The sequence below is a fragment of the Syngnathoides biaculeatus genome, chromosome 22, assembly GCF_019802595.1.
Source record: "Syngnathoides biaculeatus isolate LvHL_M chromosome 22, ASM1980259v1, whole genome shotgun sequence".
Classification (NCBI taxonomy): domain Eukaryota; kingdom Metazoa; phylum Chordata; class Actinopteri; order Syngnathiformes; family Syngnathidae; genus Syngnathoides; species Syngnathoides biaculeatus.
The window spans coordinates 15,526,267-15,542,489 of record NC_084661.1 but is presented as its reverse complement, the minus strand read 5'-3'; the positions used below and the strand labels follow the sequence as shown (position 1 = coordinate 15,542,489).

General features: G+C 44.8%; 2 protein-coding genes across 2 annotated transcripts; both read left to right on the top strand.

Moving 5' to 3' along the window:
* Positions 1-1,512: 1,512 nt before the first annotated feature.
* On the top strand, positions 1,513-6,988 carry kif22 (kinesin family member 22). The gene is made up of 12 exons (XM_061810128.1): positions 1,513-1,700; positions 2,101-2,228; positions 2,321-2,472; positions 3,122-3,331; positions 3,637-4,027; positions 4,441-4,564; positions 4,835-4,949; positions 5,594-5,753; positions 6,102-6,196; positions 6,345-6,545; positions 6,618-6,677; positions 6,758-6,988. Exons 1-12 carry the CDS (start codon positions 1,513-1,515, stop codon positions 6,785-6,787), a joined length of 1,854 nt encoding a protein of 617 aa, XP_061666112.1. The 3' UTR covers positions 6,788-6,988.
* A 2,999-nt stretch (positions 6,989-9,987) lies between these two features.
* On the top strand, positions 9,988-15,821 carry LOC133496009 (proline-rich transmembrane protein 2-like; the record flags this gene model as incomplete). Its single annotated transcript, XM_061811119.1, has 4 exons — positions 9,988-10,222; positions 10,465-10,754; positions 11,292-11,421; positions 14,545-15,821. Coding segments are annotated over 4 exons (708 nt in total), but the record flags the coding sequence as incomplete, so codon positions are not given.
* Between the last annotated feature and the right edge of the window lie 402 nt (positions 15,822-16,223).

Genomic DNA, 16,223 nt, shown 5'->3' with positions numbered 1-16,223 from the left:
ACATTTGATGATGTGGTGGACATCTGATGGGAAGAAGTGAAGGAAAGCCTGTAGTAAGACTAGTGATGCGAATGAAAGTACAGTGCAGGGGACTCGAAAATGAAGAAAAAACAGACGGAAAGATTTAAGTTAGAAAGATATAAATGGATGGAAGGAACGCTCTTTCTTGTAACGTTTGAAGAAGACTTATACAGAACAGTGACTGAATCAAAACTGTAAATATGGGAAGCTCGTGCATTTGACATGCATATATGGCACACACTCGACACAAAAAGAAACAAAATCTCATTTCATTAACATTCCGGTTAATATGCTATGAATGGAAAGTCGAGCAGAACGAACGTTAGCGCACTATCACGTCATTACCGTTGTTGTCGTTGCGGAACGCGCGGATAATGTTATCCTCGGCGATGAATGAAATCGTGAGAGTGCTCCATTATAACGACACGACAAGACATACACGTAAACATACCACCATTTTGGACCGATCAACCCGCAGAGTTTGTGTATTAGGAGCCGATGTGGCGAAAGTGCCGAAATGGTTCGTAAGTGCGAAGACCCGGACACGACTTGTGGGCCGATTGGATACGGACTGTACTTGTCAAACTTGTCACTAAGTGACCTCGAATTAGGTTGAATGTGCGCACATAATACTACTACATATTAATATTAATATTCATCCCTAGTAAAGGAGAGGACATTCCGTTTTGCTGTTTGTAGCGAAAGTGCGTCTCAGATATTTACTTAAACGGGAAATGATAAAGAAACCCCAAATTAGTATTTAGTGCGCAAGACTTATTACGTCGCCATAAATATTTTTTGCACACATTATGTATACGGTATTGTGTATTTATTTCCACGTTATCGTCGCAAAGTCTTGGGGTCCGGAAAAACTACCATTTGGAAAGATACGTGCGCCATGTTTGCCCTTCGCCACTTCCGGCCTGCTCAACCCTCGGCGGGAATATATTGTGCCTACGTATTTGTAAAAACAGTAATTCAAATGATGGGAAAATTCACATTTTACATTTTTTATTGTTATTCACGGAGACGAATATATTTGGTTGAAGCACGTTCCGTGGCGAATGTTGAGCGGGTTGTGATTGGATGATTGCGGTGGCGACTGTTTGGTGGTCTCTGATTGGCTGTTTGACGTTTCCGCTATCGTGGTGCCTCGTTTGAAAAGATTTCGGTTAGATGGGTTCGAAGCGCCTGGTCGCCATTGTTAAAGAGCGGCCTGAACAATGTTGCCGAGTTTGAATTTCGGACATTAAGAACGCAATCCCTATCGGCATTTTGTATCCACCAGCGGTAAGTGATGAATTCATTTAATATATGATGGGAACGAACGAATAAAATGCGCGGTTCGAGTCCGTTCCGGTTGAACAGTTAGCCGCTAGCTAAGATTCGCGACTAGCATTTCGTCAAACGTGTAACTATTTATCATTTTTGTTTCATATACAGCGCCGTTTTCCTCACTTTTGCACGTGTTATCCAGGTGTCTGAGCCAGCATGGCCCAGCGTGTGGCAGTAACCGACGGCGGCCGAAAGAAAGCCTCGCGGGTGAGGGTCGCGGTTCGTCTGCGGCCTTTTATGGACGAGCAGGACGAGAAAGGCGAGGGACCTTGTGTGCGAGGCCTCGATTCGCAGGCCCTGGAGATCGTCAACTGGAGGAACGCCACAGAAACGCTCAAATACCAGTAAGAGGAAACCTTGCCGGAATCTAAACAGCCTTTGTTGTACATTTTTTTTCCAAATTTTTATTATTTAAAGTATCCCAACTAACTTTTCTATATGGTTTCAGGGCAGAAGTGGTTCAAACCAAATTTAAAAAAAAAATGTATACCATTGGTGAATATCTGAAATTCCACAAATACAAAATAAGAACTTCAGTGATCAATGAATCTAGTCCACAGGGTAGAATGCTTAGCTCCACAGTGTCTCTCATACACACAAATCCCATTTCAGGCTGTGGAATATTGACCAACTTTAGTGTTGAAATAAGTCTGGTAATATAGTGTTTGTGTGCAATTGTATCAACTCTTTGGTAGACAACCAGTTGGAAACAGTTGTTGTAAAGTGATACACTTCCCATTTCAGCTTCGATGTGTTCCATGCAGAGCAAACGACACAACAAGAGGTCTTCCTGTCATCGGTCAAGCCCATTCTACCGTACATCACCAGGGGCCAAAACGCTAGCGTCTTTGCCTACGGGCCAACAGGAGCTGGTGTGTTGCGCTACCCGCTTTTCAGCGATCTGATCTCTTAGGGTTGACAATTGAGAGGGCTTCATTCTCCCTTCGTTCCCCCTCTCCTGAAGGCAAGACGCACACCATGTTGGGCAGTTCAGAGCAGCCTGGCGTGATCCCTCGTGCTGTCGGCGAAGTCTTCAATCTCGTCAACTCTCAGGATGATGACGAGGGCTGGGACTACGCCATTGGAATGTCTTATTTAGAAATTTACAATGAGAAGGTACTGTATGCGTGGTGTTCCACAGTTGTACCTCTCGGTATGTGTATATTGCAGTCAATAAGTCTTTTCACAGGGATTTTTTTTCCGGGACCCGCCTGCCAATACATGACAATGTGGATCTAGAATTTTAAACTTAATAAAAGCGTAATACTGGCAGATGTTCACTAAATAAGAGATGTGAGCAGAAGGATTTGGTGCTACTTTGCATCCCTTTGTTCTTTTAAATCTTTGAAGCATCTTAACAGGTCGTGGCCTCTGCGCAGTAGGCCAGGATTTGGTAGCCGATGCTAAAATCAATCCTCTCTTGCGACGTTCCCGCTAGCAACTGCTGGGCTTTCTGGGACTTCTCAGGGAGAGGTACAAGCAAGGCTGTGCTTTTCTTTTCTTGGACAGTTTTTCTCTGTCATCCTTCACTGGTTTTTCCTTTTTGTACAATTCACGTTTGCTGTAAAGATGACACGTAAATCAGAAATGAACGTTCACATTTTGTTAACCGATGTTAGCGGAAATTAGCATAGCAGCTACAGTTAATTATACACGGTGACCATAGCATGGGGCTCACTGCAGGTTCCTGACCTCTGGTTTGAAAAGGTTTTTTTTTTTTTTTTTTAGTCGCACTCATTTGGCGTCCTCCGTCTTCACCGTTCAGGTACTCGATCTCCTGTCGCCAAGCTCCCAGGACTTGCCCATCCGCGAGGACAAAGACAAGAACATCCTCATACCGGGCCTCACGCACACGCCGATCACGTCTTTCGCCGACTTCGAGCGGCATTTCGCGCCGGCCAGCCTCAATCGCACCACCGCTTCGACCAAACTGAACCAGCGCTCCAGCCGCAGCCACGCCATTCTCCTCATTAAGGTTTGAGCGCGACCCCCAGTCAAATTGTAGGTTTTTTTTTTTTTTTTTTTTTGGGTGGCTTGAGCTCCATGGAAAAGCATCTTAACAGGTCGTGACCTCTGTGCAGTAGGTCGGGATTTGGTAGCCGATGCTAAAATCAATCCTCTCTTGTGACGTTCCCATTAGCAACTGTTGGGCTTTCTGGGACTTTTTTGGGAAAGGTACAAATTGGTGTCTGGTCTTTTTTTTTTTTTTTTTGTGTCCTCTAGTCTTCTGTCTTTCCTTTTGCCTCTAGCGAGTGTTGGCTGAGCTAATTGTTCTTGTAGGTTGTACGCACTCAGCGCTGCCTGCCCCGCCGGCAACAAACCGGTAAACTGTACCTGGTGGACCTGGCCGGCTCGGAGGACAACCGCCGCACAGGCAACCAGGGCATCCGACTAAAAGAAAGCGGTGCCATCAACCTGTCGCTCTTCACTCTCAGCAAAGTGGTGGACTCGCTGCGGGCAGGCGGGCCGGGACGCGTGCCCTACAGGGACAGCAAACTGACGCGCCTGCTGCAGGACTCTCTCGGGGGCTCGGCGCACTCTCTCATGATCGTCAACATCGCCCCCGAGTACGAGTACTGCTTCGACACAGTCGGGGCGCTCAACTTTGCGGCCAAGTCAAAGCTCATCGTGAACAAGCCCTTCACCCGGGAAACTGTGGCTGTGCCTCCAGGTGACATCAAATTTGTTTTACTAATGGGATACACAAAAATTGTCTCTGACAGAACCTCCTAACTGCTCCGAGCAGCACATTTATTGGCTGTGTTGCTCATTTTGAGTAGGTTGAAAATCATTGACTACAAATAGTCTGTCACTCCATGCCAGCTATGTTCATACGAGACCACTACTTGTCAAACTAGTAGATATACTATGATTAATGGAATTTCCTAATCAGCCTTTAACATTCATGAGTCACCGCCCAAAGTACGTTTCCCAGTTGCCTGGAATTCTGCATCGGAGTGTTAGTTGTCTTTTAATTCAGGCGCTGCAATGCGGTGGCATTTCTAAACAGATGACTTCACACAATGTTGCTCTCTTGTGCGCCGCATACTAATCTGGGGCCGTCCCCCACCCTTTGGTCCCCAGTGAAGCGGGCCAGAGAGGAGCATGAGCTGGGCCAGTCTGGCACGGTGCCTCAAAAGAAGAAGCAGAGCGACTCGAAGAAATCTGAGCAGGAGGCCTCGACCTTGCCGTCGACTCACGTTCACAGGTGGACGGCTACACACACGCACACACTGACCGCTGTTTTGGGAAAATCTGGCTCATTTGCATAGCGTTTGGCTCTGCCAAGATGGCGTCACGTATGCCGGAAGCAGCCGTCTGCGGCGCGCCAGTGTCCGCTTTGCGTTCTTGCCATCTGTCACCAGGCTCGCACGCCTGACTCGTCCACATACAAAAGCCTCTCTGATCTGACGGTCGGCCTACTTGGTGTCTTGTGCTCTGGTCCCACCCCCTTTTTCCCCACTCCCCCGACCCTCAGTTTGTCAGAACTGTCATTAATGGAGAGGCTGCTTGCTCTGGAGAAGCGGGTGATGTTCTGCGAGAGGAACGATGCCGTCACTATGCTGAAGGATGCGACCCGCCAGGAGATCCAGGTAACGTGCCTTCGTCCAACTCACCAATCCTGCAACTGCTAAACTTTTTTTAACGTGAGATCTTAGCAGATACTCAAAGATGACAAAAGCACTTGTAGACTTTACAAATGTTTAAAAAAAACTGGTAGTAGTCATTCAGTGTAGTGAGTTTAGATACCACTGAAAAGTCAGAAATGTACTTTACTGCAAAAATCGATTTTTGAAAAAAAATATTTCTAATTCGTGACTTGATTTGGTGCTTTTTTTTTTTTTTTTTTTTTTTTTTTGGCCACAAATCACTCGTAGCAGATTTTCCAAAAATGTGGGTGTGGGTTGCTTCTCTCACTGTAGTGGCCATAGGCAGGCGGTGGTGCCTGGTTTATGTTCCTCCAAGTATTTAAAAAAAAAAAATATATATATATATTCTCCCCCCCACCTTATCTTGTAAGCCTAAAATATTTCAACCACGGTCAACGTGACCTCTATTTTTTTGTTTTGTGTTATCTGTGGAAGTTGTGGAACGAAAGCAACAAGAATGTTTGAACAGGTGCAGAAAGCAAAGATCTGGAAAATCTATTCTCAAGCAGTGTACAAAGACCTGTAAAACGTTACTTTTACTTTCCATCACGTGCTTGGAATTTAACTGTTCTGCTTTGTCCATGTAGGACCTTAAAGAGGCTCACATAAAGTTAGAGAGGAAGGCGAAGACCAGTTGCAGTCAGGAGCCGGGCTTCAGGAACAGTGCGGCGGCGGCGCCTCTGCAGCCCAAACTGCTCACCAGAGGCAAAGCGCAGCAGGCGACGGTCCAGCCGCTGCAGGATCGCTGTGAGTGCTCACATAAATGTGGCGCAGTTTCCGTTTACGAATGTACTTTGGCATACGTTTACAGTTGGCTACTCAATACAAGAAGTGATGAGTATGGGGAAATGAAATAAAAATGTGATCACTTTAAGATTTATCTGTATTGATCTTGTGCCTAATGAAGTGGCCAAGCAGTGCTTTACTCTGAAAAAGGAACCAATTGGACACGATGCGAGAGTGCTTCTCACTCAAATGAGCCATTCTTGGTCTAAAGCGCCGTGCGTGAAAGATTACCAAATTTAGAATTTTGTTTGGATTATTTATGGCGGCGTGACCCGACGGTAACCCCAATTTGCACGTCCCCTGTCACAGTGTCCCAGCCGCCGCCTCGGATGCCGCTCACAGTTAGGAAGCAGTCAGTCTGTATCAAGAAGGAAGTGGCCGGGACGCTTCCGGAAAAGGCTGAGGTCAGCGGCACGCTCGTCGTGTGTGTGTGTGTGTGTGTTTGAGCTATGGATAAAATATTAGAACAACAGAGTAATAATATGAGTGTGATGCTTCATTAATTAAGAAGTTTTGAACCATCCTGAGTATTGCACACGTTGTCCGTCTCAGCTTCCAGACGGCAAAGAGAACAAGGTGATGAACGACTGGGAGTCCCAGCTGGACAAGTCCGTTCTAGAACAGTCCAGGCAGAAGATTCTCCAGATCCTCAACACGGGCTCCCTCAAAGAGCTGAAGAGTCTGCAGCAGATCGGCGACAAGAAGGCAAAGCTCATCCTGGGCTGGAGGGAGCTTCGCGGGGTCTTTTCCAAGGTACGCAAAAGCCGTGACTGCGAGAAGGCGGCTCGTGCTTCCTTACTTGTCACGTTTTGTGTTGTCATGCAGCTGGAAGATGTACGTCAAGTCGAAGGGATGACGGAAAAAAGATTTTCCACCTTCCTGAAGGTAAAGTTATGTCCACGGGGACATATTGTTGTATGTGTATAAACGCAAGCTCAACTTTTGTCCTTTTTTTGTTTTTTCAGGCAAACCTTTTGAGTGTTCTGGGAAAGTGATCTTTTTTTTTTTTTTTTTTTTTTTTTTTTTTTTTTTTTTTGCACCCCAAGTCAATGCAATGTTTTGTGTAAATATACAGTGTGTGGATGACCCCATGACCTGCATTGCATCTGGAAAGTTGACTTTTTGTTACAGCATTGTTTAAAAAAATGCAATATAGCCACCTTCTCAAGAACATTGTTTACAATGAATTTTTTTTTTTTTTTTTTTTTTTTTTTTTTTTTTTTGCACAGGGAAATTTTAGCAAATTTTATTATAGATTTTAAAAAAAACATCCTGTGTGCAAGTATTCATTACCTTTGCCATCAAGCTCAAAGTTGGGTTTTGGTGTGTCCCGTTTGGTTTGTCACGTTCGTGCAGAGGATTAAAAACACAAAGCAGAGATCTTAAGAACAACACAAAAGTACATCAAATCAGCAATGTAACAAAACCCAAATATTGAAGTAACCCTGAATTTCTTTCCCCCTTTTTTAAAAGTTAACCTGTAAAAACAGGAAGGCCAGCAGCAGGGCAATTGTGTGAGACAATTTTTATTTTTTTGTACCCGCTTTAACATGAAAAGCCCAAGAGCACACGTTCTGTCATCCTTCTTGGCAAAGTGTAGTGATTTCTGATCTGAGATTGCATCAACATATGCACCGCCGTTACTGTTGTAGAAGTAAGGTCAAGACGTTTTCTATTTTTCACCCCTCCCCCAGTCGTTTCACCTTAGCGGCCCTGTTAAATACTGAAGGGGAAAAAAAAGCGTCTTACCTAAACAAGCAAACAGCTTTGATTGACCCTTTCTGTAAGAGTAATACCAATATGATTATACTAAAAATATGAAAGTAAGGGTTTTATTAAATGTTTAGTATTTGTAACAGGTGACGGCAAGCACAGGAAAGTATCCATGACAAATTTTAGTTTGGTTTATGACCTGATTTTCTTGAAAACAAGTATACAATGAACAGTCAGTTTTTGAAATGTTTGTGCCTAAATTGTCCTCCAACTCTGGAAGTACTACTAAATAATGCAATGCCCATTACATAAGTGCAAAAGCTGTTTGTCGTTGTGTGCTGCAGTTCCCCACAAGCTCCAGAAGGTGGCGCGCGAGTGTTTAGTTTGCATTTGTTTTGAATCCCGTCACGTCCTTGGATGTTTTTATTTTTTTTATTTTTTATTTTTTTTTTTTTTGCGTTCTTGACACAAAGTGAATGTGATGCATCCTTACACAACACTTTTGCAAAAATGTGTTCCGACATATAAAATCGGGTTAGGGTAACCACGTAGAACGGAACCTCGTCGTAAACAGGAAATCCTGTCCTTTGGGGGAAAATGGCTTCAAAAATTTGACTGTACTTGTCTGTACAGTATTTGTTTCTCCGAAGACTTAAAACATATTCGTACTTCCTCTGCCTTAATTTTTCCACAAAAGGCTGTTATTGTGCTGAGTTGTCAAGATGTATCTTGGATATAATGAATACTAAAAACAATAACAACCCAGTCTTCCTCAACTTATCGGTACTATGTTCCTTTACTTTTGGTACCGCTGGACGATGTACGAACAAAATTCACGACTTTTGACCAATTTCCAGGACCGACATCGACACAAATTAAGCGTACCTTTTTGTGTCAGGGAAGTCCTGCAATTTGCGGCTAAGGTTCGCTCAATTTACTCACCTTGATGTCCACATTGTTCGCTGCAGCTGTCCGCCTTGAAGATATTTTGATCTGTTTGATGGGCTCAAATTAGCATTTTTCTCAGCACGTGTATGTAACAATAGCAAGGCTGATACAGCCGCCCCCAACTGTGACATCACGTTTTGTGGTGGTGCCAATCGGGTGAGCCCAATGTCCGTTTGACGCGGATCGATGAGCAAAAACGAATGTTATTGATCTCCATAAAGAACAGCACGGGGTCACCGCCCATCTCCGGCTAGTCCCGCCCGCCCTGCATGCTGGAGCCCCCCCCCTTCCCCCACCCCATCTGAGCATCCTCCTCCTCCCTATCCTCTCCATCCTTCTCCTCACACACGGATGTCGTCGGCTCGGATACGCGCACAACCTCCCCCTAAAAACATCGGCGTTGCTCCCGATTTTTTGTTTTTGTTTGTTTTTTTTGTTTCTCGCTTCCAGGACGTGTGACGCAAACCTTCCACGCGCTGTTGTTGACAAAAAAAACGGCAGAATACAAAAAAGGTCAGTTTTTTTTTTTTTTTACCTCCTCCTTTGGCACATTGTGTATATTATGGGGTGGGGGGAGGTTGAATATACTGTTCTCCTTTTTGTTTCATTTATTTAATGTATGTAATGTGGCTGTCTTGCAGTGCAGTGGGAGCAGCAAGCTCATTAGTGAGGATTGTTCCTTTGTCCCCCCCCCCTCCCCCCACATCACCTCTTTCTCCCGTATTGTGCGGTGTTTAGCGTGTGTACACATGTTGTGTACACACCTGCGTGGCTGCTTTTCCCACGTCTACCTCATAATAAGCGCGCGTGCTCCATTGGTGGGTTTGAATATCACCATTTGTCGTCATGGCGATTACGGTGGTGTTTAATTTGTGCAACATTCATCTCTTTCAGCCCCCGTGTCAGCAAAGCATTGTGGGTCTCTGGAGGGGGAAAAAAATAGCTCGTTATTTGTGGGAGTGAATAAGATATAAATCAGGTTTGGATTTAGGGGGGAAAAAAAGTGAGTTCCACATATTTGCATTGTATGATTTTTTTTTTTTTTTTTTTTTTTTTTTCTGGGGAAAATTTGCTGAAAAATTCACAATTCAAGCCAAAGCGATTAAAAATGTAATTTTTGGCACATGGGAGCAATGTTGACGTTAGTTGAAGACTTTCATGTGAACAAAAGTAGTACCTTCAAATGATGGTTCTTTTTTTTGGGGGGGGGGGGGGTTGTCATTTACTCTATTGACAAACAAACAACAAACATTTAGGCACCACTGTAAAATTAGCAAAAAAAAATATTTTGAGGGGACATTTACATGTATATTTGCTGAAGAAAACAATGACCTTTTTCTGTAATTGCCAATGAATGCCACAAGATGGCAGAAAAACACTACCCCCCCCCCCCGTTTTGTTTTTGTACACCCTATTCTATTCTTATGGCAATACCAATTAGTATTAATCTACTTTGACCTACGTTGTTCCTTAGGTCCGACATTTGCGGTTTCCCCCCACGCCCCCCCTCCCTTTTTTTTTTTTTTTTTTTTAAATCTTCACGGCCGTCAACATGATGCCCGCGTCGTCTTCCGCCTGGCCCGGAGAGGAGCGACCGTCTCTGCTGGACGAGGCCGAGCTGAGCCAAGTGTCGGTGGGCACGCCGTGCCCGTCACTGGGAGCGGGCGAGCAGCTCCTGTGTGGCGGCGGCAGCCCGGCCAGCGCCGGACCCCGGACCCCCAAGTCCAAAGGCGAGCTGGTCATCGTCATCAACGAGAAGCTTAAAAGCAGTGAGTCCTGACCCGTTAAGTTTCCTTGAAGTTCTAGATAATTTTTCCACCGGTACGACACGCACGGCCAAATTGTAAATGGCTTGAGAACAAATCCATCCGTTAAAATCGATTGCTGTAATTCTTCGATGCGGAAGGAACTCGTCAGCTACGACGTTAAGCACGAGCGGACTCATTGTTTGATCGATCGCGTCGCACTGGCAACTCAGGCGAGACGTATTTGTTTTGCTGGCGTCCCTCAGGTAACGGGGTCCTCGCGGGGGACGGCTCCTCGCCCGTGGTGTCGTCGCCGCCCCGCCGCCAGCACTCCATCTCGTACCCGCACCGCGCCAAGACCAGGAAGGGCAGCCGGGCGGGCTCCATCGGCTACACGGCCTTCTCGCCCAGGCCCTCGCTGTCCCGCCACTCCAGCATCGCCACCGAGCCGCCATTGGACCGCACCAAGGTGAAGGACTACCTCCTGCTGTCCGTGCTGGCCTGCTTCTGCCCCGTGTGGCCCATCAACATCGTGGGATTCGTCTACTCCATCATGGTGAGACTGTCAAGCTAACATTTCTGGCTTTTTTTTTTTTTTTTTTTTTTGACTTCCTTCAGTTGAATTTAAAAAAAAAAAAAAAAAAAATTCTCATGCTTATGTATAATTATTGTAAGTAAGAGTAAACATTAATTGGTACATTTCACATTCATCGTGAAATGTTCTTCTCTGCAGATAAATATTTCAGTTTTAAATTAATAATCCAGTCTGGTGGTTGTGGAACATTTCACGACCAACCTTAAAATATTCGCGAAGTGGCCCAAGTGTTGATGAAAAATGAAACATGTTGGATATTACTGCATGTCACATGACCACTGAAAAGAGGTTTGATGCAAAAAAAATATATATTTATTGTAGCGTCAAGTTAGACAACTTGACAACCTTTATGTAGCACGGCAGAACCCGAGTACCGCTATATACCTGTATAATGAATCATTCATTAATAAGTGCTTTGTGTGCGGCCATTTTGCACTGAGGATGTCAATTTGTGAGGCCAGCGTTACTTGCCGCTGACTGCCTTGTCGTCCGTGCCAGTCCAAGAACAGCCTGGAGCAAGGGAACCTGGACGGCGCCGTGCGTCTGGGCCGCGTGGCCAAGATGCTGTCGCTGGTGTCGCTGGTGGGGGGGACGCTCATCATCATCGCCTGCATTGTCAACCTGGCCAGTGAGTGTCCCAAATCTGACCTTTAAGCTTTTCCGTCTCCTTCTTCCTCCTCCTCTTGACCCTCTTTTGTGCCGATTTGCTCCAATGAACTGCTTCGTCTTCTCCCCTTTGAGAACTTTAACTTTTTTTCCTTTTTTTACAAAAGCGCCCCCCCCCCTGAAAAAAAAAAAGTTGCAGTTGAATTGACCCCCATATGAAAAAAAAAAATGGTTCATTCCAAAGCAATCCACACGCTTACAAATAAGAAAAAAAAAATGGATTGCCGCTCATTTGTGACAATCGTTCTCGTCGGCCATCTGCACGTCATTTTCATATCAGCCCTTTTGGCTCCTCGGTTCTTAATGTTTGTGTTATGATATTCATCTTGTTTACGATGTTGATCACCTGCTGTTGGAAGCCCTGGCGGCCATTTCCTTCTAACGGCCTTTTTAACAGGCTGCTAGCACAATTTTTAGTGGCTAGATCGTCCCTGAACACTGATTCTCTTGATTAATCTGCTGATGTGGCCGTGTTAGAGCGCCTCATTGTTGGCCGTGAGCGCGCGCACATCACCTACACAAAAGGAGCTAGAGCGAGGTGGGGCAGTCTGACTCAAAAGCTCACGTATGGATCAGGGATTTGGGCTGGCCTGGCCACATTAGAGCGCCTCGTCGTTGTGGTGTGAAAAAAAAAAAAAAAAAAAAAATCTCTGCAAAGAGCCCGAGGGATCTATTCTGACCGCCGGAGATTTTTTTTTTTTCTTGGGTCGAACGTAGTTCAGTGTGGAAATCAGAGAGAGGGCCCACGAAGCCACAGCGGCCGCCCCCACCTGATTGACAGTCACCAGGTAAATTGTGGCCGTTTGAGAACAGAGAAAAGATTTCTCAATTTCAACCCTCATTTTATAGACGTTCCCCCCCCCCCCCCAACCACGCAACAAATTTATCAGGGTTGTCAACAGCATTTCATTTTTCACTCTCCAAACACCTTTTGAAGGCCTCCATTGTCCCCAAATGTTAAAAAAAAAAAAAAAAAACTCTGGAACTGCCCAGCATTCCCCGCTCACTTCTCCTTTAATCCTTTTTTTTTTTTTTCTAGATTTTTGGCTGCGATAATGAAACCAGTTATGCCCTTAAATTATATTTATATAAAGAAATTCACCATTATCATACCACCGCTACTGATGAATCTCTGTGATACTTTACCTTGTGTGGCTTTTCCCCATCTTAATCGGCCATTTTTTTTTTTTGTCCTTGTGCACGTCTGACCTCCCGCCACAAGCGGGCGCATGCCACCGAGCCGTGCGTGTGTGTGTTTGCGTGTCGTGTCGTGTAGTCGGCTGTTTGCTTGTGCGCGATGTGAAGTCTCTTGTTGTTGACGCCTGTACCACACGACCTCTGATGTACGCTGTTGTATGTGGCTAATAAAAGGATTCCCATAATGCACCTGTGATGAGTTCACTTGTAAACGGAAAGCGCCTTGGCGGACCCCCACGCCTCCTAATTTGCGTCAAATTGTTACAACAACCGAGTAGTAGCTATAAGTACAGCTTTGTCATCGCACATAATTCATAAAATGAATCAGTTTCTTTTGGGGTGGGACTGGAAATTTATTTTCAAATCTTTGGTATTTCTGTTATGCAAGAAATGGTTTGTACAAGCGGTTGGAATCATTCGTTTTGATCATTTTGGGATACAGCGGTGCCCGACTTCAGCAAGTGGAAAGTGCTATTAATCTTTATAATAAAATATATCATAGTAATTAATCATGGGTAATCAATAGCACTATCTTGTAATTGTAAACAGAGTAATATTATTATTAAATGGAATGTAAAGGATTAAAAGGTTTGTGCTGCAATTCATTGAATTGTGTTGCTCCTGTTCCTGCCTCAGCCACCGGGTGGCACCAGACTAGTCACCCAGACTATCTTCTTTTAATGTGACTCATATTAATTTTGTCATGCTTAAAGAATGTGTATAGCAGTCATTATTGTGATATCAGTGACCATTTGTTTTCAAATATCTTTTGCTTCTATCATTGATATCAACGTTAAGCTGGCAATAATTTCAGTTAATAAAGACCAATTTGTTTTACGTTTAGTTTGACAGTAAACCTCAACCAGTCCAGTGTCTTTTTCGATGAGTTGTTCACTTTTTTTCTGAACTTTTCGTCGACAGCTGCCAAACAAGTTTGGGTGAGAAAAATGTAACTTATTTCTGTGTTCTGTTTTTTTTTTTTTTCCCCTCACACATTCAAAATTCAATCAATCAAGGCACCGCTGTATACCGATTTATTGCATCATGTCGGCAAAACTAACCCATCCGTAGTGAGTCTGCAGAGGCGACTCCCTCGCTACGTGGCATAAATGCTCACACCCTTTAAAAAAAAAAAAAAAAAAGAGCATCCCCACTGAGTCGCAAAGCAGCTCCCCTGCAACTAACTGGCTTCCTTTTGCTTCTTTTAGTCAATGTGAAAACCTGAGTTTGGTCCCGGGATCAAACGGGATAAGGCAGCTGCATCCCGGCCGGCCGGCCCGCACCTGCACCACTCGCCTGCTCGCCCGCCCGCCTGTCTTTTACCACCTCCCCTGTGACCCGGATGTGCGACCAAAAACCAAACTCTGCCACTTTTCGTTTTTAGGCCTCCCAATCTTTAAAGAAGTCTCTTTTGCTCACGGAAGACGCTATGCAAAAAAAAAAAAAAATGCTGCCGAGTCACAAGCGAGGCGGGGGGGGGGGGGCTGGGGGTGAGGATGAGAGAGGAGGACAACGTCCGTCTCGTTTCTTGTTGAACGAGGATACAGGCAAACTGATTGATCCCTGAAGGCGCAGAGGATTGGGCATCCATCCAGGATGCATTCATTCGCAGCACATCAAATCCCCCCCCCCCCCCCCCCCAGGATCCACGCAGAGTCCTCGACGCGCACACCTCACAGTCACGCTCCCCAGAGAAGGGGGGGGGGGCGCTTCCATCGCCTTGTTTTTGAGACTGCGCCTCAATTTCCCCGCCAGGATGAAACTGAGACCACAAAAAAAAAGGGGAGGGGAGGGGGGGGGGGGAATTACGCAAGTCTTGTCCGCAGAGCAAAGAGAGTAAATGTGCCAAAAAAAAGCAACTCTGAAGTCTCAATTGTTGTTGTTACAGGGCCAAAAACATTCCGGAATCTTCTCAACGCTGCCGCCTTTGAAGCACTGTGACTTGGAAATGTAGCAACGGACAAATCATTAGGTACACCCGCACCGTTCCCGACTACCGGTACACGCTTTGTCCTCACTAATGTGAACGTTCGGAAAACTAGTAGAGCGCCTGTGTCTTACTAGTATCATTTGTGACGTTTCCTCACAAGTAGGAGAAATTTGACATTAAAGGAGTTACTAGTGTGGCAAAACTGTGCACTAGCTGACTCTGAGCTCTGCTAGCACCACACTAGATGGAAACTAGTTGAATTTTCCAATGTGACTAGTAGTACTAGTCATGTATGTACAGTTGTCAATTAGTGCACATTTTTGCGTCACTACTAGTAACATATGTGCTACTAGTATATCGAAGTTGTTCTACTAGAGAGGGCAAAGAGCATAATAGTACATGAACCGTAATTTACGATATCCATAAATGATTTTTTTGAAAGACCTTTAAATGTTCTTTGGGTGTGCTGTCATTCTGGTAGTACGCAAAATTTTCTTCCTTGTCAACCAAAAGCATGAATTATTGGACAGCATTTTATTAGATGTCATGAGTTTATGCGGGTGTACCTAACGAAGTGACCAGTGAGCGTGCTTTAATGTTGAAATTTATCGGACACAGGTTATCTTTTTTGTAATATTTGTAAAAGATCTTTTGTGTGCGCGTACGCGTGTTTATAAAGGTTGTCGGCCATACCGTGCGTACTCGTTAGCGTAAACGAAGGCGCCGCTGACTCCGGTCCGAGCGGCGGATGGACCTTCTGCTGCCGCTCGGTCACGCGGTCGCTTAATCTATGTGAAATCGTTTCTATGTGCAGAGTGCATCTCAACGAATTCAAATATGGTGGAAAACGTCATTTGTCTCACCGGAGTTCAAATTGAACTTCAAGCACGTGGGAAAATGTCAAGTTTTTAGGGTCAATCCTAAAAAAAAAAAAAACCCCACCCAAAAAAAAATGTTAAGAACTGCCTCGAGATGACACAAGATGGCAGCACATCTCTTCCCCCCCCCTCCTATTGGACAAGGCTATGGCCTGGCAAAATGAAGTTCCTGCCTTTCTTTCAACAATGTTCCTCAGGCACAAGATGGCACCAAAGCTATATTTTTAGGTTAGACATGGCTTTGGCCCAGGCAGAAAAACAGCCAATAGGTGAGTTTTCATCAAACAATGGACAAATGCCTATGCGCAAAACCTGCAGCGGTTCAAGTTCTTTCCTTCAAGTGACTGGATGTGATTTTTTTTTAGAAGGCCCAAATTTTCCATGGTAAATAGTAGTAGCGTCCCTTTTTTTTTTTTTTGAAGTAAATGACTAAAATCCAAGTTTTCCATAATATTGTCATTTGTTGAGATGCAAGTATAGATTACTGTACAGAAAGCTTTTGGGGGGGGGGTGAAGTGTGTATTTTGCCGCTGTTCCCCTTTGCTGCTTATCCAAATGACAAACGAGTACTTTGTATTTGCAATTGGGGGCTGACATTTCCCCAGAGCTCTCTATGCGTACTCAAACGTATTTGGAAACAAGAACTAGTGCCCCCCCCTTCACCTTTTTTTTTTTGCTGTGTATTTCTACAATGACTTTTCTGAAGTACTCCCGTGTAGCCTTTGCGTGTGATTCTCACTGTGATGCAAACCAGCTGGC

Bases quoted from the DNA above. Each gene is read 5' to 3' on its own strand.
- kif22 (XM_061810128.1), top strand. From the start codon at position 1,513: ATGGCCCAGCGTGTGGCAGTAACCGACGGCGGCCGAAAGAAAGCCTCG. The intron at 4,565-4,834 runs GTGGACGGCTAC...CCCGACCCTCAG, and splicing joins CCGTCGACTCACGTTCACAG to TTTGTCAGAACTGTCATTAA. The intron at 6,546-6,617 runs GTACGCAAAAGC...GTTGTCATGCAG, and splicing joins TTCGCGGGGTCTTTTCCAAG to CTGGAAGATGTACGTCAAGT.